This window comes from Mycteria americana, chromosome 11, assembly GCF_035582795.1.
Source record: "Mycteria americana isolate JAX WOST 10 ecotype Jacksonville Zoo and Gardens chromosome 11, USCA_MyAme_1.0, whole genome shotgun sequence".
NCBI classification, from domain to species: domain Eukaryota; kingdom Metazoa; phylum Chordata; class Aves; order Ciconiiformes; family Ciconiidae; genus Mycteria; species Mycteria americana.
Window position 1 is genome coordinate 3,414,156 of NC_134375.1, and position 23,344 is coordinate 3,437,499.

The window sequence follows — 23,344 nt, forward strand, 5'->3', positions numbered from 1 at the left end:
AAATCTTTGGTCACTAATGAAGGTAGTGGAGGAAAAAAAAAAAAAAAAAGAGGTGTAGGGGAAGAGCTTGTATTTTTTCACCCAGAAAATCTGGTTTTGAATGAAAAACATAATGTAGAACTACAGATTAGTAAAAAGATCCCTGAGATACAGTAGTAGGTATATACTTACATTTTATACCTGCTAGCACAATCTGATCAAACATAGTATTTCTTTACATATTGTCTCTGCTACAATGTTATTGTCTTACTGGTTTGATATTATCCTCTTCCAGTCGGAACAACAAAGAACATTTTCTTTAACTTTCTCCAGTTTTACCTCAGTATCTGGAAATTATTTTTATCCTTTTTTCCTTTTTTATCTGGCTCCTTATGCATAAAGAAAAATCACCTCTAGCCTGAAAACAACGGTATATCAAGAATTTAAAGAGTTGAAAGGAACTTGTTCAAGACTTGCAACAACGGCATCAATCGTTTAAACCCATAAAAGGGATTGAGCCCTTGCCACTGATTTTTGACTGAAGGGATGGGTAATACACTCATGTTGGGTCTTTGTCAGAGGTATTGCCAGAGTCAAGGTGTGGGGGAGAATTTATTTTGTTTGCTTTTCAGACAGATGATATTATTCCCTCTCATATTCTATGCATGTATTTCAGCAGTCTGAGACACTCTGGTGGGTGAAATATCAAAAGCCAAAAGATTTATACCTATTTCAAAAGTGTAGTGCAAAACATACTCCTACTCAGAGAGCTGTGGTACCTGGACTCAGTAGTTAACGCCAGTAGTAACATCATTTAACAGACTACCTCAATAATCCTCTGTTATCTTATTTTATTTTCCTGTAAGAAGCAGTTAGGACATGCTCACTTCTTCATGGCATTACAGCTTTCATGGCATTCAGGTTGCGCTACTGGCTAAGCCAATCAACCCTTTCCACACGAGGAAAGAAACTGCATGCAGGCTTTAAAATACTACAGAGAAGGTCCTTCCGTTCTGCCTTTTTTCCTTAAAGTAAATTGTAAGCTTTGGAAGCATTACCATCAATATTCTCATTATTAGCTAATCTGAAGATTAGCTCCCACATCTTCTTCAAAGTTGCCTCACTGAGCAACTTTGTCAGCAAGTGCCAACCCTTACTAAATATATTTAGAGTACAGATTCCAGCAGCTCCAGTGACTTGCCATCCATCCACACAGCTATCTTTTGGTCCCTACCTTTCCCTTACTTTGCAAGGTGAACTGCCTCAGTTTAAGTTAGCTAAATCCAGCAAAAATAGGAAGATTTCAATCACAGGAGTCAATCCTTAGCTTCTATTAAAAAAGTTCTCAAACACAAATGTAGTTCATACTGTTGAAATTACACTAGCAAAAACTCATTCAATGGCATGGGTTTTTTCCCACTTAACTCTAATGTGAAAATAACAGCAGATAGATTTTTTGGCTTACATTCTGACCAAGCAGAAGCTTTTGAGGAAAGCTACCACATACAAAATATCAAATCTCAAGCTGTGATATACTGGGGTTCATACATAGCAATAAGTCAAATGCATCTTTGTTGACTACGAATTAAATATATTTCAGAATATACCCCTAGCAATGGGCTTTAACAGGGCTCTAAACCGCGGCTGAGTTTTCTGGACAACTTTTATACACACAATCTCACAAAATGATTGCTTAAAAGAATGGAACTACATAAAGACTGAACCAGGCTATTAATCAGTACAAACTATGCTTCCTCCCCCCAACAGGACAACACCTGCAGGATGCATTTGCATATTGATATGTCTGCACTGGAAATAATCGAGTTGTAACAGGTAGAACAGATGGCAGGATGAAAGAGAAAAACTAACGGGTGAAGAGCATACATCTATCTCTAGTAGCAGCAAAGTGCTGAAAGGAAGACCTGGAGTAGCCAGAAAGCAAGGCTTTTAGAGAAAACCACTTTAGAGATATAAGCTGTTGAACTTTCCTTTTCTCCCCTATTAAGTAAAGATAACTTGCTCTGATTTATAAGATGTAACTACTCCCGCATTTGGCTATTATTTTGGTATAAGACGTCTTTTTCTTGTTCAGCTTTGCTGAATGTTTTTGGCTCAAATAAAGGAAACAGATACTTATTGCAGCATGCGTCCACATACGGAATTTGTCCGGATTAGCTGCTTCTGAGCAGCTTCAAGTGCAAACAAGACCTGCATATTACGTGTCTGCTCTGGTTTTCTAAAGAAAAAGAAATTATGTTTACTATCAATATATCTGCAATACACTCAAGGCTGTAAAGGGAGTGTGAGTGAGTGTCACGGTTTAACCCCAGCCGGCAGCTCAGCCCCACCCAGCCGCTCGCTCACCCCCCCCCATGGGATGGGGGAGAGAATCGGAAGAGTAAAAGTGAGAAAACTTGTGGGCTGAGATAAAGACAAGTTTAACAGGGAAAGCAAAAGCCACGCACGCAAGCAAAGCAAACCAAGGAATTCATTCACTCCTTGCCACGGGCAGGCAGGTGTTCAGCCATCTCCAGGACAGCAGGGCTCCATCACGCCTAACGGTGACTTGGGAAGACAAACGCCATCACTCTGAGCATCCCCCCCTTCCTTCTTCTTCCCCAGCTCTATATGCTGAGCATGACGTCGTATGGTGTGGGATGTCCCTTTGGGCAGTTGAGGTCAGCTGTCCCGGCCGTGTCCCCTCCCAGCTCCTTGTGCCCCCCAGCCCACTGGCTGGTGGGGTGGGGTGGGGTGGGAGGCAGCAAAGGCCTTGACCCTGTGTAAGCCCTGCTCAGCACGAACGAAACCATCCCTGTGTCATCAACGCTGTTTGCAGCACAAATCCAAACCACAGCCCCGTACTAGCTACTGTGAAGAAAATTAACTCTACCCCAGCCAAAACCAGCACAGTGATTCCTTGGCTTTTGGCATGTGATGATCATGGCTAGCTGTCTTTCAAAGTTGTGAAGAATGTGGTGTTAGCTATGCATGGGCCCTCCTCTTCCACATTGCTAAAGATTACCCCATAAGCCTTTGCCTCAGTCAGATCATGCCAGCGGTTTTACACGCTCATCTGATTTTCTGCAGGGGTTGTGCAATGACGTTGGTGTATGAAGTAGTGCCCAGACTTTTCATTGGATTTTAAGCATTCTGCCCTTGGGGCTTTTTCATGTAAATGAAAAATGCTGTTAGCAACTCTGTACTCATGAAAATTCACATCATACCAACACCCCAGTAAGACCTTTAAAACCTTTCAAAGATGAATCTCAAGAACATTTGTTCAGAGTCACAGATATCTTCACCCTCTTCAAGACACTATGTGCTGACTCCGAACAAAAAAGACAGGTACTGAATTTCAGTTTACAGACTTCCTTAGAAACAACAAAAGCCTAAAAATAAGGTGACATTGCACTATTTATTAGTTGTATCCAATATCCTGAAGGCTGAGAAAATCTCAGTCTTCACTGAATTGAGAATTAGTGTCTGTGCTTCTTTCCTCAGATGTGCAATTTATATCTGCTAGGAACTTTGCCCTGAGTAAAATTGCTGACTGCTCTGTATGTTCTTTTATTCCACTATTAATCACAGTCAAAATAAGAAGCTTCTTGAACAAGTATTTTCAAACACAAGGCTTTGATGGCCCTGCTTGACACATCAGGAAAAAAAATGTAATTTTGGAACTCTGGAAATTAATGGATTGACATTTTTCTCAACCCACAGGAAACGTACCTTTTTTTCACCCATTCCCTAAAAATTATATGCCTGTTTACTGACTATATACATGGAGGTGATTCAGCAGTCCTGGCCACTCAAGCCCCAGGTCCAAGCCCTAGCAGTTAGTTTATTTTTCCCTTCCAGAAATCCCTCTTTCAGCCAGAGGTTGGCACATGACATTAAGCTCAAGGAAGTGCTGAGGTTACAGAGTTCTCATGGGCACTGCTTCCTGTAACCAAACCCTGGGGTGTTAGTTCACTAGCTTGAGTAGCTCTTTTTATTGTTTCTTTTTCCCTTTTTTTTTTTAAATCATACCCCTGGCTGTAGAGGGGTGGGATAACCTCCTCCCCACCTTTTCTTTCATATGGGATGTATAACTGTAATCTCAAATAGCACCTGCAAGTTCCACAAGTGAGGATCTGTCTCTGCCGTATCTACCTAGTTAAACCCTTCAGGCACAGCTTTATTCACAGAAGTGAAACACTCTTTTTCATCCTATTGACTTTCAGAGCAAGATTAAGAAAGAATTAAAAGAATTTTGATACATTTTTCCCAAATGCCAGACATGCAAACTGAGCAAAAGCTAAGATTTGTAATAAAGCTCTGTCCAGCTGCAGCAATCTAGCAATACTGATTAAACTGGAGGTAGTATATAGACATTTAACTTGCCATATATTCTGGAAAGGGGTCCTCACTACTATAAATTGTGTCTTATTCATAGAGATTTATCAGCAATGCCACAGAGTTTGGAGAAGAAGAAAAGGAAAAATAATTGGGTTCACTAGGAAACAAATTGAAACATCCAAAAGAATGTAGACGATGAGTAAAGGCAAAAAGCAAAGCACGGAAGCAAAATCTCAGGCAAAGCACTGTGATCCCACTAACACACCTAGAGCATAATGAAAGTCTCCCTTAAAACAGTGAAAAGTATAAAATACTTCTGAAGGGAGCCAGTGATAAAGACTTAATGGGAAGGGGAATCCCACAGATTTTTCTTTCTTCGTCTTTTTATCTGAAAGAACCTAATATTTCAGAATACTTCACGTGAGGACTCCTTATTTAAAAAAAAAAAAGTAAAGTAGACAGATTTTCTGTAGTAATAAAACCTGAACAATGTTCTTTAGCTTGTGTAAATAAAGGTGCTGCAGCTAGACCTGCAGAAAGCAGCCAGCCAAGGTATGAGGCAAATGCTGATTGATTCCAGATGTGTACTCGGGGTGAGCTGTTGACTACAGAGGACAGAGAGCTTTCCTCTCATTCCAGGCTCTGGTTTTTCCTATTAGCGCCTGAGCTACTGCGGGTGTTCTGTGCCTGTCAGCGTGGAGAGAATGACACCATGAGTGTCATTGCAGGACAACATCAAACCACCAAGATTCATCAAAACTGATGTGGAAATAAATACAAATAACCTCCAGCTAGCTCCATTAAATGTAGGAAGTTTCACTGAAGTACAGTCATCAACACTCTGAGCTAGAGGGAGCAAATGAGGGCAAAGAAAGAATTAGATTATGCAGGAAGAGACTTGCAGCATCTTTTAATGAATTTACAGTCCTCCTGAGAGGAACGCTGCTTATTTATTCCCTGATATATGCAACCATATGATTAATTCATCTGCCAGCTTGATAAAACTGACTCTCCAAACTGTTTGTATATTAGGATTCAGTGATAGGAAATAATAGGATTAGCACAACAGCATTTTCAGCTTTTGTGATTTTATCATGGGTCACGCTATATAAAAGATTTCCTTCAGAACCTAACACTTGGAGGCATGTTATTAGAGGTGAATCTCAGTTTTCGTTAGTAATATCTAGCGTTAATGACTATGAGCAGAACTTGGAAAAAGTGAACTTTAATGGCTCAAAACACCAAGCCCACTAAAAAAAATTAAAAAAAAAAATCAACATATATCGCTTCAAAATGCAAATATCATGGCTTTGGGGATGCAATGCAAAAATTTGAAAACTGGGATTGGCGATAATGTTATCTCACCTACTAAAGCAATTACTGTGTGGTAACACAGTTTTTGAGAGCATTGTTCCTGACCATCCTCCCAGCCACGGAAAAACTCTGCAGCTTTGACAACATCTTCTAACTGGGTTAAATGGGTCAGCTGGGATGTGCATTCCTGACAATCCATCTGCTTTGCAGTAGAAATTCAGCAGAACCGGATTAGATCTGTCTGCAGTGACTTTCTGTGGCTCTCCCTGTCTGATCGGAAGTCTGGGCAAAATCTTCTGCAGTTCACTGTGGCACAAAGACCGTAACTGGGCACATCTGCAAGTTTTAGCAACACAAATGGTGTGTAAATACAGCATTAGTATGGAAGGAGTAATGTGACTGTAGTTGCTCACATCTGGAAAAATTAATTCATCATTGAAAACATATCCAGAGTTGACTGTTTTATTTCAAAAAAACTATGAAGTCATAGCTTTATAAAGGGCAATATAAAAATTAACCTTCTTATCAATTATGAGTTAAATTCTACGAGTTAAATTCTACGAGTTAAATTCTACAATGAATTACCATGGTAAACTCATCACTTGGGCTTTTCCAATACAGTCTTTTACATCAGACACTAGTTAATTTCTAATTGATCTTTCCAAGCGCAACTGTTCAGTGTGACCATGAAGTTCAATGCCCTGCCTTCAACATTTCCAACTCTTCAAGCAGAAAATAGCAGGACGTTAGCTAATGGGCTGAAGACTGATTTTGTTTGTCACCAAACTCCTTAAACAAGGACAACACCACACCACCAGAGTGCTGCTTGATCTCATGCATTTTACAATCCTTCTACAGCTCTTATGCAGTAACCTGGTAAAGACACTTAAATACCTTTAGCAGGCTTGACTGCATAGTTTCCAGCGTGCTCAAACAAGGTTCATTTATGGACAGTTCTTTGGCTGTCACACTGGCAATGTCTGTATCAACAAACAGAATGGCAGTGAAACGATCTGGAACTGAGGACACCACATCCAACCATATACTAGGAGAGGAGGTGTTATTTTGGACTATCTTTAGTCTGGTCTCAAGTATTGAACCTCTATTAGCACCTGGAACAAATCAGATGTATTTCCAGAGTGAATATTGCAGTTTAGTTTCATCTAAAAGGCATGCATGGAAAATGGAGAAGATCACGAGATTTGTTCTGAAAGCTCAATCCTGATCCTAAATAAAACATTCACATAAATGCAGTGTTGCGTTGGAATTGTTTGACTGAAACATGGTATTGTACTTTGAATAACAGCGACTGTGCATAAAGAGCTAGAAAACTCATTACTTTTCATTAGAGCAAAATATTTAATTCAGCAAAGCAAGCAAGGCAGAGAGGGGCATAGCTGACTCCATTTTACCAAGCCCAGCACTTCCCATCAAGGTGCCAGCACTGCCTTCAGCTCACGAAACACACAACAGCAGCACTGACGGCTGCCCGTTCAGAGCTAGCTGAACCGGGAGCGCAGGGAACTACCTAGGCACTGCCTTGCGGCAGGAAACACTGCCTTGATGGTGGTCTTTTAACCATGCTTTTAGAGATTCTCTCTCTAGAAGCTTCCCCACGTGCACTCTATCAGTGTTACAACTTAGCATAAATAGTATTAATATTTTGCAGAGGACGGTTTGAATCCAAATTGTCTATGAATATTTATTTTCATTAGCAGGCTCAAGACCCTAAGAGTTCCATAAAACACAAACATGTGATTAGCTATCTGATTTAGACAGATCACTTAATACGCACATTTTGTACATCTGTTACATTTTTATCTTGGCGGCTATGGAAAAGGTAATATCCTAAAAGACTCTAATATTTCACTCTTTCAGACAATTATTTTGAATTGATAAATTATATCTGAAGGTTGATTCAGACAGTGTACGCTCAACATTTAACAAAAAAATAACTTGAATGACACCTAGTGGAAAGATAAGCAATAGCTGGTGATTGAACAGCAATTATGTACAGTTTTGAATAGTGAAAACAGCAAGGAGGGAGATTCTTTATGAGAATGGGTGGGAGAAGAAAGAATTACTTGATAAAATGGGTGGAGTATAATTTAAGAGAAGAATTTCCTAAATGACAAGAGTTTACCTGCTTGTGTAATAACCTTCCAAGGAAATGGGATATTTCATTTGACAGGGGCAAAATTAAATCAGGTAAAACCACAATAAATGTGCAGCGGGAAACAATACAATAAGCGGAATATGGACAGGATGAAATTCAGAGTCCTGCTATGTATAAATAAAAAAGCCTGCTTTAGCAGGCTAGCTCTCTAGGGTACAGTAGATAATAGGAATATTTTGGCCCTGGGGCGACAATAACTCCTGATGTGAGAGAAACCACAGATTTTCTTTAATTCATTTCTGCAGGCAATATTCCTTGATGTGTGAATGAATTTCATGATCAATCTTTTTTTTTTTCCTTCTTTTTGCTTATTTGCTTATTTGTATAATTCATTAATTACCAGTGACTCACATCCAATTATAAAGAAATATTTTGGTAAGTCTGTTCTCACCAACCTATTTGAAAATATGAAAGAACAGATTTAATCAAGGTGATAGAACTTAAATGAGAAGCACTTTTGCCATCTATTGACAATGTGATGTGGCAAGTTTTTTCAGCATTGGAAATGGAAATAGTGCTTGAGAAAGACTTCTGTCTTTCTAGGTCAAGAACAGGTCATTGACAGCAATAAATGACTATAACTCCTTAAAACTGTCTCTAAAAAATAATGGCATGTTCTGCCTGAATTTCCTCTTAGCAGGCCATGTGTTTGATCTGCACATTTATCCTCAACTTGCAGCTTTTATTCTTAACTGCAAGGAAACTAGTAATCTCCCTTCAACTCTCTTCTCTCCCTATATAAGCAATCAGATGCAGCACCCACATAACTGACTGGAAAAGTCAAGGCCTCAAAAGAAAACTAATCCAGAGAAGTGTGCTTTCAGGGAGTGAGGCAGCAGGAGAGGGTTTGTTGGGGAAACAAGAGTGCTCAGAAATACCTCTCTGCTGAGAGGAGAAAGAGCCTGTCTCATTCACAAAAAGTTCAAACGGATTCACTCTGTGGAAAATATATTTTCAGACTATAACAAGATTATAGCAGATTATAACTTTTTTTTTTTCAAATTGGCTCTTAATAAATCCTCTTAAATGCAGAATCCTCATTTGGCCTACAAAGAGCTATAGCCCTAAAACCGTAAACGCAAATGCTTTGTATTTCAATACAAGATGAACTATTCATTTCAACACGGGAAGAATCGCTTTCCTCATCTTATAGAAAAGATCGAAATTCAAACGTGGTTTGAAATATTTTTGTCTTCTCCCTCCAGCACTGTCTAAATTACCTTTTAAAATACTAAAGAGCAGAGATACACATTAAGTAATTTTCTTAAGGAAGTTCCTAACAAACTTCAGGCCATTGGTAACTGATTAGACTTAATGAAGAAAAGTATTTTAAATATAAGTAAGAATTAAACAATAAGAATTGCTATCAGAATAATTTTACATGTCAGAAATGTCCCTTCACCCCAAGAACAGCATGTTATAAAGAAACAACAGCTTAGAAGCAGGGCTGTACAGCACATCTGCATCATCTGAAACTCACCTGGGTTTCATGTCCAAATGCAGAGCACAGCTCACAGCCTGTCCCCAAAACAACACACTAAACAAGAACTGGCCTGAATTAAACATCAGATCCACAACACACTGGGTTTCCAAATGGCCACTGCTATCTTAATCCTAGAGTGTTCATGTTTGGTAGGTAAAGCAAAGGAAAACTTATTTCAATTCTATTCCAAAATTTCACGTACCAAAAAAAAAAAAAAATGAAAACAAAATCCTATTTTTGTTTTTCTTTTACACAAACATGGCATTCTTTATTTAGATGAACAGATACGTGTATATTATAAACTTGTATCATCCTGAATTACTGGCTTTCCGGCCAAAAGTACACAGAGCATGTTATGCTCTAAGATGTCACATTGCTATTATTCCGCAGTTTATATTCTTCAGCAACTTGAGTGTGAGGAAATTCGCAGGACCACAGTGCTCCTTTGAGCTATACACAGCTCTCGTGACTGGGAAGAAAGGGTATATATGTGCCCAAGGCCGTCCCTGTCCTCTAGGCTGTGCCGAGCCATGCTAACCTTGACAGTGAGCCTTTCCCAGTGCACCTTCCCTGACTATTCTGGAATTCATTTCTAAACTCCAAACCAAACTAGGACATTGCAAAGAAATTATATTCCACAAAATATGGAATATAATATTCCCTCTACAGAGGGACCTGGACAGGCTGGATCGATGGGCTGAGGTCAATTGTATGAGGTTCAACAAGGCTCAGTGCCGGGTCCTGCACTTGGGCCACAGCAACCCCATGCAACGCTACAGGCTTGGGGAAGAGTGGCTGGAAAGCTGCCTGGCAGAGAAGGACCTGGGGGTGTTGGTTGACAGCCGCCTGAATATGAGCCAGCAGTGTGCCCAGGCGGCCAAGAAAGCCAATGGCATCCTGGCTTCTATCAAAAATAGCATGGCCAGCAGGACTAGGGAAGTGATCATGCCCCTGTACTTGGCACTGGTGAGGCCGCACCTCGAATGCTGTGTTCAGTGCTGGGCCCCTCACTCCCAGAGAGACCTTGAGGGGCTGGAGCGTGTCCAGAGAAGGGCAACAAAGCTGGGGAAGGGTCTGGAGCACAAGGCTGATGGGGAGCGGCTGGGGGACCTGGGGTTGTTCAGCCTGGAGAAAAGGAGGCTGAGGGGAGACCTCATCGCTCTCTACAACTACCTGAAAGGAGGTTGTAGAGAGGTGGGGGTCGGTCTCTTCTCCCAGGTAACAAGTGATAGGACGAGAGGAAATGGCCTCAAGTTGCGCCAGGGGAGGTTTACACTGGATATTAGGAAAAATTTCTTCACTGAAAGGGTTATCAAGCATTGGAACAGGCTGCCCAGGGAAGTGCTGGAGTCACCATCCCTGGAGGTATTTAAAAGACGTTTGGTTGAGGGACATGGTCTAGCGGTGGGCTTGGTAGTGTTAGGTTTACAGTTGGACTTGATGATCTTAAAGGTCTTTTCCAACCTATACAATTCTGTGATTCTGTGATTCTGTGAAAATATCACAAGAACCAAAATAGGAATTGATCCACTGATCCATACACACGTACCCTTCCTCACATCCAACGTTGTGTCAGGGGCACCTACCTACCTGAGTCGTTCCGGCTCAGGTGTTTCTGCATTGCTCCACATTGCAGGGTACAGGTCACTCTCAGCCTCCTCACATAAGATAGGTTTTCCAAATCCCCGATCATCACAGAAACCTTCCTTTCACTTGTTGGCTTAATCTTTTCTGAACATGGGCAACCAGAATTAAATACTGTATTTTGGGTGACTTTTCACCACTATTTCAACATAACGGCATTAATATTTCTCTATCCCTTAATGATCTCATCTGACTAATATAAGTTGACCTCATCTGACTAACAGAAGTTATTTCAATGCTATGGTGTGTTTTTACAAATTTTACTTAATCAGTGGAAAGGCAGATATCAAACACACCTGGCTTTGACTAAAACAGAACTCTATTTCATGGGCCAACTTTAGCTCCCTTGTATCTTGCTTGGGCTTGCACGTATCAGCAACTGAAGCTCAAGCTAACTTTTATACCTGTAGATTATTACAGCTGAGGAAAAAACCCACTAGATTTCAGATGAGTCACTTTAGGTTTTCCAGACATTGTCAGGTTTAATGGGAAAAATATATTAGCAATTAAAAAAAATTCAAAAGCATTTCCTCTTGTCCGCAGAAAATACAAAAATGCCCCAAGCACTATATGCCGTGACACGTCAACCATATATGGTGTCTTCCAATGGGAGCGTTTCCTATTATGCATAGGAAAAGCTCATCTTCTTTAACACATTTCCTTACTGACTCTTTAAAAAGTCACCTCCAGTTGCTATATGTACTCCAACACTTTACCAAGCAGAGGGAAAGGAATCAAGAAGCAATAAATAAGGGTAAGTGTCAGTCAGGCATCTCACCAACGCTGCCTTTCTGCATTTTTGCCACAGTTCTTATTTCTATTTGATTTGGAATTTCTTGCTGTTTATATATTAAATCAGAAGATACCGTCTTTTCTATAGATATTGCTTAACTTTTTTTTAGTTAGATGACATAGTATCTCCTTTTAAGATGTCTACTTTGAAAAAAACAGCTCTAGTAGATTCCTTGAAAAATAGTAGATGAATATCTAGATTCAGACCAAAGATATTCAGACTAATTACTTGCTAACAAAGACATAGGAGATTATTAAGATTAATATTTCAGCTTCTCCGTGATGAAGTTTATAATTTTATGTAGCATTAATCCAATTTAAAATATAGGAATGTAGTATTTAGATCGCAAATCTAAAGCGATCTAACTTCATTTTGAAAAGCTAATTACATAAACCTGGTAAGTAAATTGAAGCAAATTAATTTAAAAGAAAATCAGTCCATTTTTCCTACAATTTTGGTCTTTATTAAATGAATCTTCTAGAGAAAAAAAATAGTCTCAACTTATTTTAAGTTTTTAACAGGAAAACCTTTTTTGTGAGTTCTCAAATATCTCTACACTTGAAAACATTATTTTGAAGAAATTTTTTTCCAAATTCCATTCTACATTAGTTTAATTTAAGCTCCTTATCACCTTAGTATGTAAAAACCTCTTTTACTCTGTATTTGTTGTTGTTAATAGGTCTGTTCTACCTGCTTGCTATTTCTCAGGCTTTGTCCAGTCCAATTTTAAAATCATACTCAATGTGCTTCTAATGCTTGCCTGCAAACAAAGTTATACAACTGTTTTCACCTTCTCCAGTTAACAAGGAATTTAATTTAAGTGGATAGTGTATAAAACCTCAACACTTTTTACAGTATCTGCCATTCTCCAAGTAGTATCCAAGGCAATATACAGTCAGATATTTTTGCTTCAGTACTTAATTAAATGAATTGAAATGAATGTATTGAATGAATGCAAATGAATTGGGGAAAAAAAAAAAGAAAATACATTTTAATTACGGGATGTATTGAAATAATAAAGAAAGATGGTTTCAAGATTGGAAATTCCCCAAAGGAATTTCCAATCAGAAATTCCCCAAAGGTGCAAAGGAGTTTGTATTTCAAATTCCAATCCAGTCCCAAGGCTAGCTATGTATTTTTAAATGCAGAGAAGTAGTAGGAAATACAGGAAGGGGATAGCTTTAGAGGTTTTAAACTGCCAAATAGAAGGGACTAAGACAGAAGTCTAGTGGGATCCACTCTGCAGAAGTGGGAATGAGATAGCAAAAGGGATAATTACCTGCTAGCCCAAAGCATGGTTATTTAATCCTTAAAAGACAAGCAGTACCAGATAGGCAAAATTTCCAATTCTCTATTCATCCAAATCTTAAACTGTATGTTCTCAGAAATGCATGAAGCTACAAGGCAGCAAAAAAGAACTTTTTGCCACATAAAAATACGTACTTCCTGGTTAGAACCTTCATATTCTCGGAAAGAAGATTTTTAGACAATTATTCAATCTCTTAAGCTCCATTTTGAAAACTGACTTCAAAACACAATTTTAACACTAGACCTATGAAGATATAGAAACGGAATCAAAATCTTTGTCTAAAACAAACCTAGTTTTTACCATCATCTCCTGGTGACATTCTGTTCCAGAACTTTGAATAATAATATATTTCATACAATTATGAAGGAAAAGCAATGAACTAGAGACAAAATGGAAGCACTGTGCTCTCTCCCAATTGCATTTATGCTACTTAGTATCAGGAAGAATGGCTCTGTGGGAAATACAGAAACCTAAAGATTTTCTTCCAAAAACCTAAACCTCACGAGTAACCCTGAGAAAGAAATAGCTATATTGTAGTTCTGCATTTAGAAACATGCTAATGAATCATACTTATCAGATTATTATTCTTATTCTCTGGGTAGTTGAAGCATGAACAAGACAGAATTCATCACTGTTGTGGGATTTGCCCTATCGTTGCTGTTCCACATGACCCAAACTGAAGTCTGTCCTCCCTCCTGCAATTGTAAGTCACTGGGAGAAATGAAGGGTTTGCATATAGACTGCAGCTCAAGGAAGCTGTCGGAAGTGCCTGCCTTGCCCGTTAACACCAAGAGGCTTTATCTACAGAACAACAGCCTGACCTCGGTTCCTCCCGGTGCCCTGGACAGCTTGCACAGCCTGGAGGACGTGAAAATATTTGACAATCCTTGGAACTGTGACTGTCATATTCTGTATCTAAAACTCTGGTTAGAAGACATCTCTGCACCCTCTCTTGCAAACATCAGATGCGCAGCCCCGGCTCCCATGAGGATGAAGCCCTTGATGCAGCTGACTGGGAATGAGCTGGGGATTTGCAAGAGGCTTCTCCCAATCAAGTGTCTTGAGTTCTTTTGGCGAGACCTCATTTTAATTGCCGGAGCAATAATTACACTTATTTTAGCAGCATGGGCTTTGAAATTCTCAAAAAAGCTGGTCTGCCAAATAAACCTAGGCCAGTATGACTCTAGGGGATGACTGTTGGGGAGGCATACCTCCAAAAACCACAGGCTACAATGAGCTGTTCACTACCACTAGCTTGAATAGAAACATCAAACTATTCTACCACAAAAAAGCACATGCACTGGCAACACTAGTTTTAATGGTGAACATCCTACATGTTCACCTACATGCTACAGATCCCAGGGCTTCATGCTTCATGCTTCATGCTACAGATCCCAGGGCTCAAAGTCTGGGTCCTCAGGTAGGCAAGTTTGATTAATTTCCTTTCAAAAATAAGCTTGGTGATGTATTGACAGGCAAGTTTCATTCTGCTGCCGTCTACTCATATGAAAAGCAGTTTCTAAATTTTTTAAAATCATTTAACTTAGCATTTTTCCACTGAATTCTCAGCTCTTATAGCAAGAAGATTTGCATCCCCAAATCCTACACTTTTTCATATATGGAGATGAACACCAATTGTACTATTTTAGCAATCCTTTTCTCACTCGGAAGCTGTGTGAGTTTGCAACCCGCTACCTGCTCACAGTGTCCCAATGGACTTGGTAGGACCATTCTTGTGTGCAAATTTAACCATCTCTTCCTCAGGTTCTGGAGTTTCCTGCCAGCAAAACCACTATGATCATATAGGCCAGCCACTGAATGTATCCCTTATTGAATAAGTTTAAAGATGGACTGGTAATGAGAATATAATCAGTAAAAATAATTTTAAATATTGTTGAATTTCCTAGAGAGCGAACAATAAAAAAGCATTCTATGTGAAATTGAAATAATGGATGCTTATTGAACATTCATACTCACCCAAGTTTGATCTCTTTCACAATACTACACATTTCTGATTAAAATCCTAAGAAATTTCCAGAGCTTGTCTTCCAGTTTTACTACTGACATTTGATACACTGGATTTTATGCAGCAGCTTTGAAGAGGATGTACTCTCTTCCCTTCTCTTCTTGTGCCCCCCATCCTCATAGAAAAATTGTTGTGGTGACTCAAGCATATTGTCTTCTCCCTAACCTGATTATTCACAAGACTCCAAGAGCAGCAATTCATGCTGGGACCCCATCTGGTCTGGTGAAGTTAGGCTAGTTAGATGGCAGATCTCTGAAGGTCTTCTAAAATTAATACTGCTGTTGGCGGTTCAATTTAAGACACATTTTGCAAATGCTCCTCCTCACCCCAAACCTGAGCTAGGTATTAGAGGATATCTGCTGAAGACGCTAAAGACTGCTTGGCTCTTTACCTAGCACCTTGTCACATGAGTGGGGTTCCTGGTTAAAGCATATAATATCCCTAGTAAAGCTGGTGGTTAGCTTTCTTCCAATAGGTGATTTTGCAATGTGCATGTGCTGTCACTTCTATAAGACAAGACTCATTCCTACCCACAAACACGCAAATCAAAGATAGCAGAAGCTCACAGAGATGTTTCCAGGTCCCTCTTGCCCCTGCCAAAGCACTTCAGCAATATGGAGTCAAACTGTCAATGCTGACTGCTGGTGACATTCTCAGACAGCTTTAGAAGAGACATGTTACCGTCTGTAAGACATCCTCATTGTTGGTCCTCTCTCTCCTGCACTAGCAGGGAAAGGCCAATCTGAGACATCACCACTTGTCAACCTAAATTGACCCAAATTCAGCATGAGTCACTTGCCCCTCTCCGTGACACAGGGAACGGCCACTGAGTACAGTGGAACTGCTGAAAGAACCTCTGAAGCACAGTTAGATTTGGGGAAAGGACACGCACCATGGGTAGAGGGTTACACAACTTGGTAATAAAGTGTAGCGTGGGGCTTTAGACTGAGAAAAGGAAAGGAATAGAATCAGATGTTTTCCCTGTAAAATAATTAATGATCTGTGAGACAACATGCCCACTGCAATGTTAAAGTCTGCAAATGATACGCCGTGGGGAACAAGAAGAGGGAAGTCATAAATGCAAAGAGCAGTGGTTACCTGGAGTGCCAAGCAATCAAAAGCAAGATCGTACATCTAGAAACAAAACATGGATTGAGGACTCAATTCAGAAAAGGCAAATAATCTGGTAATTGTGATCTCCCATGTATGACATTGCAGCAAAGGGCTAATGTGATCTTTTCTTGTTAAAATAGGGAATATCATTTAGGGATAGAAAGATTTATTTACGTCCATGTTTAGATAAGCTACAATAATTCAGTATCGATGTCTACAAATCAAGAAGAATCAGCTGCAGAAGAATCAGAAAAACAACTATAATGCAAACAAAGGATTGGAAAATACATCTTAAAAGGAGTTTAATCAATTTAATTTAATAAAGAGGAATTTAAGGAATGACAAGATCACAGCTTGTATGAATCTACATGAAGATAAATTTGTTAGCAAAGGGCTGGGAGTAGAAATTAGAACATCAGACTAGAAATAGGGCTTGAAATCTAACAGTGAAAATAATTAAACACTGAAACAGCTCGTCAAATGTCATGGTGAGTCCTATAGCTTAACCAACATTGGGCAGTTTTTCAAATTGGTAGGTGCTACCTGAAATGAGAACGATTTTAACAGAATTGTATGAGACACCTAAAACATTACAGCTATTCTTAGTGCTTTGGTCACCTGCAAAACTTATGGCCATGAAGAGAGACACCACAATGGCAGTGCGTCACAGGGACATCCTTAGCGAGCACTGGCAACACCCCTGAGGAACTCAGTCTGTGCCGGCTGAGCCACCCTCCCACACGCCACAGCAGCAGTAATATTCCACGCTGCCTTCTCCAATTGCGTATGGCACTCTTCGCTGAGAGTACTCAGGGTGCAGCAAAGAATTTGCTTTTTACAAAGTGTTGCATCCCTGCTGCAGGAAGTGAACCATATAACCTAGAAACAGCACGGCTTAGGAAGGCTGTATCACCCTCCGGTGCAGACCACAGTAAAATTGTGTCTTCGGATTCATGTGTACGTTTTGATCAGGTGAGCACAAACATTCAGAATTTCTCTAGCTTTATTAAATGTTATTCTACATAAATAACCTCTGCAGAAGAGAATTTCAAATAAACACATGGGAACATAGTGGCGTAGGCACTTAGATAATTTTAGAATATTTTCACTGCACTGAGCTTTTCAATTTTTTAAAAGGCAACCACCATTTTGTATTAATGCAGAATATTACAGAAGAAATGCACTCTGCAATCTCTCATGGAGAGTTTCCTAAATTATATTTCTTGTTTCCTCAAAATAAAATAAATCATTAACACTAAAAGTTTATCACTCTCTTTTGTGCCTATAAAGCTAGATATGCATAAAATAGTAAACTGCTTTACTGTATAGCCTTAATTGTACGAACATAAAAAAAGGAGCAATTAGCAAACATTTCTGTTTATACCAACCAACACATTAAATAAGATGCTCAGAATACAGGAAAAAAAAAAAAAGTATTTGAGAGAACATGTTTTCTGACCTCATAAGAGGAAAGAAAAGGGAATCTCCTCCATGGCATTATTTCACATTCCACTAAAACAGCATTGTCTTTATCACTTCTGATCCATTTGGCTTTTATCTGAAAAAAAAAACCTCTGAAAAGGGGAAAGCTGGAACTGCTAACTGAAGGCTCAAGAGCAACATTGAACTGTTTATCTGGCAAGGCCACTATGTCATGCTTAAGCCACATACTCCACCAAATTGCACAAATAATGCTGCAGTTGCTAACAACGTGCAAAGACAGGAAAATACATCGGCTATCTAAATGAAACATGCAGGCAGCATTCCCAAAGGAGTTTGTAAAGATCCCTGAAAGTGTTACTATATCATGCCTGCAAGAGTGCAAACTAGTGAATATATCTGTTTTCACATTCTTTGGTAACATAGGTATAACTGCTGGGATTAATTGCAACTAAGCAGTTAGGAGTTTTGGTTCAATATTTAGCAAGACAAGTAACCATACTCAGAAATATTGAGCAAGAACAAAAAAATATTTTTAAAGAGTTCACTGTAATACACTGAGTAGATTTGTGTAAACTGCAATTCTGTGTAAACTGCCATTCAATTAATGTGGAAAATACTTGCAGGCTTCATTTATTAAATAGAACGGTAGGTGAATCACCTTTTTTCTTGACATGCTGAAGATTTTCTTAACGGAGCAAAAAGCGTTGCTCAATCTGAACAACTTCTGTTTAGCTGAATGCTTTCTTTCTGTTTAGGATCTACAGTTATAGTTTATTCCAGGTCCATTGTTCGAGTTCATGCATCAGAGAAATTTGCTGCTCCCCTCCCCCCCAATTTGACAGTAATAAATGTACAGCATTGTTGAGAAAATAGCTACCAATGCTTATGTGTATAAACAGAAAGGGAGGCTTGGAAACCAGGCCCTTTGCCGTGACCTTACAATTCCATTCCACACTCAACCTACTTCAAATGCAACTGAAGGCAGTGGCAGACTCTTCCTGGTTTTGGAACACGTAATGCCCATTCACAGCTGAAACGTGCAGGCATTTTATTTCAACAGGTCTTACCACATTTGACTTCCAAGTTTCCAAGTTCCCCTAAATTTGATGTCACAGTGTCTTGCATCTACGACAAGCATTGTCATGCGTTCACGTTTCATCTTTTGGCAGTTGGTTTCTAATGTATTTGGATTTTTTTTCACTTTTCCATTAATTCAATAAATCAGCTGGGGGAAAATAAATCTTTAGAACAGCAGGTTAACTCCCACTAAAGCAAGTGCAATATACTTAAGTGACTAGTGCCTGAAATTTGAGTGTAATAAATGGTGGCTACAAACACACAGGACCCTTATTAAAGGGCACACAATGTAGGATGTCAGCATGAAACAGAGGTGAAAATCACCAGTTTGCTTAAAAAAAAAAAATTAAAAAATTAAAATTGTTCTCTATATACAGCAGGCTGCTCAGCTGTCTTCACAAAGGCATAAGCGTCTCGGCCCTCTGATGAAACGTGAAAGAAAAAAAGAACTTCTGCACATATGTGCAATTGGAGTAACATGAATATTGGATTCTCATAACACTGGAGTACTGGACTGCTGGCGACATGGCCTGATCACACGGCATGTAACATTCAGTATTTGGTTGTATTAACAGGTATACTTAAACCACTTCCCTGGGTAATATTACCCCTTATGATGACTTACAGACAATTCTGAAGAAACTGACCTTTATAGCCGCTAATGGTTGAAACTTTTCATACTCCCTTTTTGCCCTTACTGTTTATTTGTTATCACAAAGGCCATCATCAAAACAATGAGTCACAAATACTCTTGGACAGAGTAGATTATTAGCCTTCAGTGTCTGCCCCTACATCCACTCCAAAAAGGAGAAACCTGTTTTCATTAGGTATATCATTCAGCTGTTTGCAGTTATTTTAGGTAAAGCTAGAAAAGAAAACCAGTCTGCATTGTAGCCTTATTCTAAATTCCCTACTGTTTCAAGATCTGGCAAAAAAAAAAGCATCTCAGTGGAAAACTAATGGATTTTAGAATAAAATTTGGTTATTACATTGCATGGGTTTTGGCTGAAGATCCTTAATTCAGGTTCTGGAAATGGAATAGAACAACTTTTCTAATGGTATCACTGCTAGATAAGACAATTATTTCATTCTTAAACAAAAATAAAAATGTACCTAGTTCTTCTTTTTCCATTTTCATTTATTTATGAACATCTCTGAGCAGTAGATTTAATTGCAGGCTACCAGATTATCCATTGACACAACTCCTTTCTTGAAAGTTGCACAGATATTTACATGACATATTCACTACAATAAACCAGTAAGGAAGACGTCTTGGCATGTAGCAGAATAGTTTACATAGATCTGTGATGTAATAGACCAAAAACCCTCTAATCCCTCACTCATGACTTGGATATAATTATATCCACTGCTGATTAATATCATTATGAGTTAATAAATGAACAATAAATGGTTACTGTTTCATATAAAATAATGTGATTATTTTACTCCATCACATTATGAGTGTGATGGAGTAAAAACTCCATGACAAACCTCGGAACCATCCCCCTGCCTTAGGGCACTAACAGGTCATCATGATGGAGCAAAGGACGAGACAACCCTTCCAGTCCATCATGGGGCAAACGTTTCACAGCTAGGCTGTGAATAAGTGTGTTATCCATCTTTTTGTTGAAGAGAGTGTCCAAGTCTAGCATTTTAGGTCTTTTAAAACTTCCTCTGGTTTTAATGTATTAATAGCTAGTACTTCATAGTCACTCTGACCTACCGATGATGGTATCACTCTGACTGGGGTGATCCTGAAAGCTCAATGGAATTACACTGGGGATAAATTCCCTCTGAAGTGTTTATAGGTTTCCTTTGGATTGTTGTGTACAACCTTCACATGGGGCTTACACACACCTCACACAATGCTATTCTCCGTTGTGCTAAAGGGCCACAATGTTATTAATGGAAGGTAATTATTATGATGAATGTGCTAACGATCAGCTTTGGAGCTATATAAAACACAAGAAAAAGCTCATTCCCTAAAAATTACCATGTCTCAGCTCAGAGTAGGCTAAAATTCATGCTAAAGACTTAAGTACAGCTTTGTTCTTAGTAACAAAATGCATTGCAAAGTTAACAAGTTAACAAGTTGGATTGTATTTACCATTTTGCCAAGCAGCTATGCATAAAAGGATTCGGATTTAGTGTCCAGGCCTTAGCCCCAATTCAAAGTATTTAAGTATGTAGAAAATGAGTAATACAAAGTAAATTTTTTTTTTCTGTTAAGTTAAACCCCAGCTATTTCATAAGATATATGTCACATAATTACAGTAATTTTCCACCTTAGTTGCACAGCTACTGCTTGCACTGACCAGATATGGAACTGCATTAACAGCTGCTACAGTAACTCATCCAATAAAAAGTTTCAAACAGCAAAAGACCAAGAATATTCATAGCCTAACAGAACTAGTAACAAACAGGAACTCCCTCAGGTGAATAGGAAATTTCTTTTATTATTGCACTAGTAAGCATATACTGTAAGACCTAAATACTAATTGAACGTACAAAATATGTGTAGAGTGGCAGTGAGACAAGCTTGTTAATTGGTACCACACTTGTATTCTTTAAGGTAAACTAATTAGCCAATATACATACATTCTCATACTGGTTTTATGTGTAAATGCACAGTTCTGGGAATTATTAAAATAGAATTTGAGGCTTCACAAAACTGCTGTTTTTCTTGGACTCTTAAGGTCCACACACTTGTATGTTATGATTTATACCTGAATTACACAATGTCACTTTTGCCTGCCAACAGGTGAAATGACTACACTGAAAAATTAACAATTCCTATCTAATGATTCCTTTGATAGTGCTAAGTTTATCATAATGCTTAGTAATGCTAAGTTTATCTTAGTAATGCTGTGTATCTTAATGCTTTTCCTTTTCAGAGCACTACACAAAACATTTTTCAAAAGTGCTTAGAGTCTGTTGCTAGAACCCATGTAAATATTTTGCTATTAGATCGACTCCACTCAAATTTAGATTACACTCAATAATGGGTGTGTGACAACAAATTGCTTTAGTTGCATAATGGCCACATGGCTGCTGTTTGTACTGAACTCCTTCCCAGGGGCGATTTGCTCCCTGACGCACCCTCGCAGAATGCCTTCCCCAGCGGCATATTCTCCGTTTACCCAAATGATTGCCCATGGGCAGCAGCGGCACTGATGTCACTTCAGCAAGCACACAGCTACTGACTGACACGGCAAGTTCATTTTAGGCAAAATAAATCTGAGATACCCAATAGCAGTTCGTTCAGATTTCATTTGGCTTTACTTACGACTTTCTTGTTTGCCCATCAAGCATCAAGTCCTTTAACAACCTATAGTTACTAAAGTGGAATGGCACTGTTTTACACAAGTACCTTCTCTGGGAAAAGTGGATCAAGACCTCTTGCCTCCAAAGAGTATTAAGAAATAGGGCTAAGGAAATCCAGAGCATTCATCTTAGTCCGAGGAAAAAACAATCATGCAAAGCCCTTTCTTAAATGACCTTGATCTATAGGGAAGGAAGTGTCAGCAGGGATGGATTACAGGCTCCCTTTTCCTCCTTGAATAATTTTTTCTTGTCTCCTCTTTAGGGGTCAGAAGTTTTTTGTCTCTGATAGTAATAATTTATTTTTTGGCTAGGATTCATATATTGCCTCTTACGACCACAAAGAAGGACTATGGAACCTGCCACATCTGCATAAAACCTGCCTTTGCAACCCATTCCTATCGGTAGCAGTACAAAGTAATTGAAGATCACGGCAATCGCCACATCATAAAAGGTTGCCTTCAAGACAGTAGAGCACTTAGAAGCACGTGTATGTTTGACTTCTCTGAGTTTGCAAGGCAACTGCAAAAACTGAGAACTTAATTTGCAGATACACTTACCAAAACCTGAATTATCGGAAAGACTAAAACTAAAATAGCAGCAATTACAACCTGAAGGAAAAGGGCAACTGCAGTCCATAAAAGAACACAAATTGTGCATAACAGAACCTCAGGGCCCCTGAAGTGATTCCTTTAACTTTAGTTTGTCAGACAGACAGCTCTGAAACTGGATCAACATTGTCACCTAGTGGCTGCTGAAAACTGCCAGTGAGAAAAATTCCTTGAAGTTTGTCACCCTTTCATACCAAGATCTCAGTAATGGGATGTGATAGAGTGATTTTCCAAACAAGCCACCAATTACTGTTAGCTCTTCCTAGAGTCTTAATACAGGTCTTCTATCATGAAGTGTCAGATGTCGCAAGACGTAAACTGTTTTCTATTGACAGAAACCTAAAGTTACTATACTTTTGGTCACTGGGCAATACAATCTCCATTTACGTTCTTCACTGTGATTAATCATTTTTAGAACTGCCTTAAGTTTCCTGCTACTACAACTCCCAAAGACACAGCTCAATCTTTATATTAAACTTGACATAAGTTTTCTTTCTTCTGTTCTCCTAAAGTCATGATGAACTTTAATGTAAATTAAAATTTGACTAACCACTTTGGTACTGTAACTTCATCCTATCAAAGTGCAATAAAATAAAGAAGAAAAAATTTGTCAATTAAGTAACTATAACAAAATAATGAAATCAAAGCAAACAGCACTTTGTGGGGGTTTTTTCCTACCATTCCTCCCCTGTTCCTGAAAGTGTAAGACAGATCTTT

The 23,344-nt window shown here is 38.9% G+C and overlaps 1 protein-coding gene across 1 annotated transcript; it reads left to right on the plus strand.

Annotated features, from left to right (window-relative positions):
- The first annotated feature begins 11,613 nt into the window (after nt 1-11,613).
- On the plus strand, nt 11,614-15,206 carry GP9 (glycoprotein IX platelet). The gene is made up of 2 exons (XM_075513930.1): nt 11,614-11,688; nt 13,639-15,206. Exon 2 carries the CDS (start codon nt 13,646-13,648, stop codon nt 14,228-14,230), a length of 585 nt encoding a protein of 194 aa, XP_075370045.1. The 5' UTR covers nt 11,614-11,688; nt 13,639-13,645; the 3' UTR covers nt 14,231-15,206.
- Nucleotides 15,207-23,344: the final 8,138 nt, after the last annotated feature.

Excerpts from the sequence above, each read along its gene's own strand:
- GP9 (XM_075513930.1), top strand. The coding sequence starts at position 13,646 with ATGAACAAGACAGAATTCATCACTGTTGTGGGATTTGCCCTATCGTTG.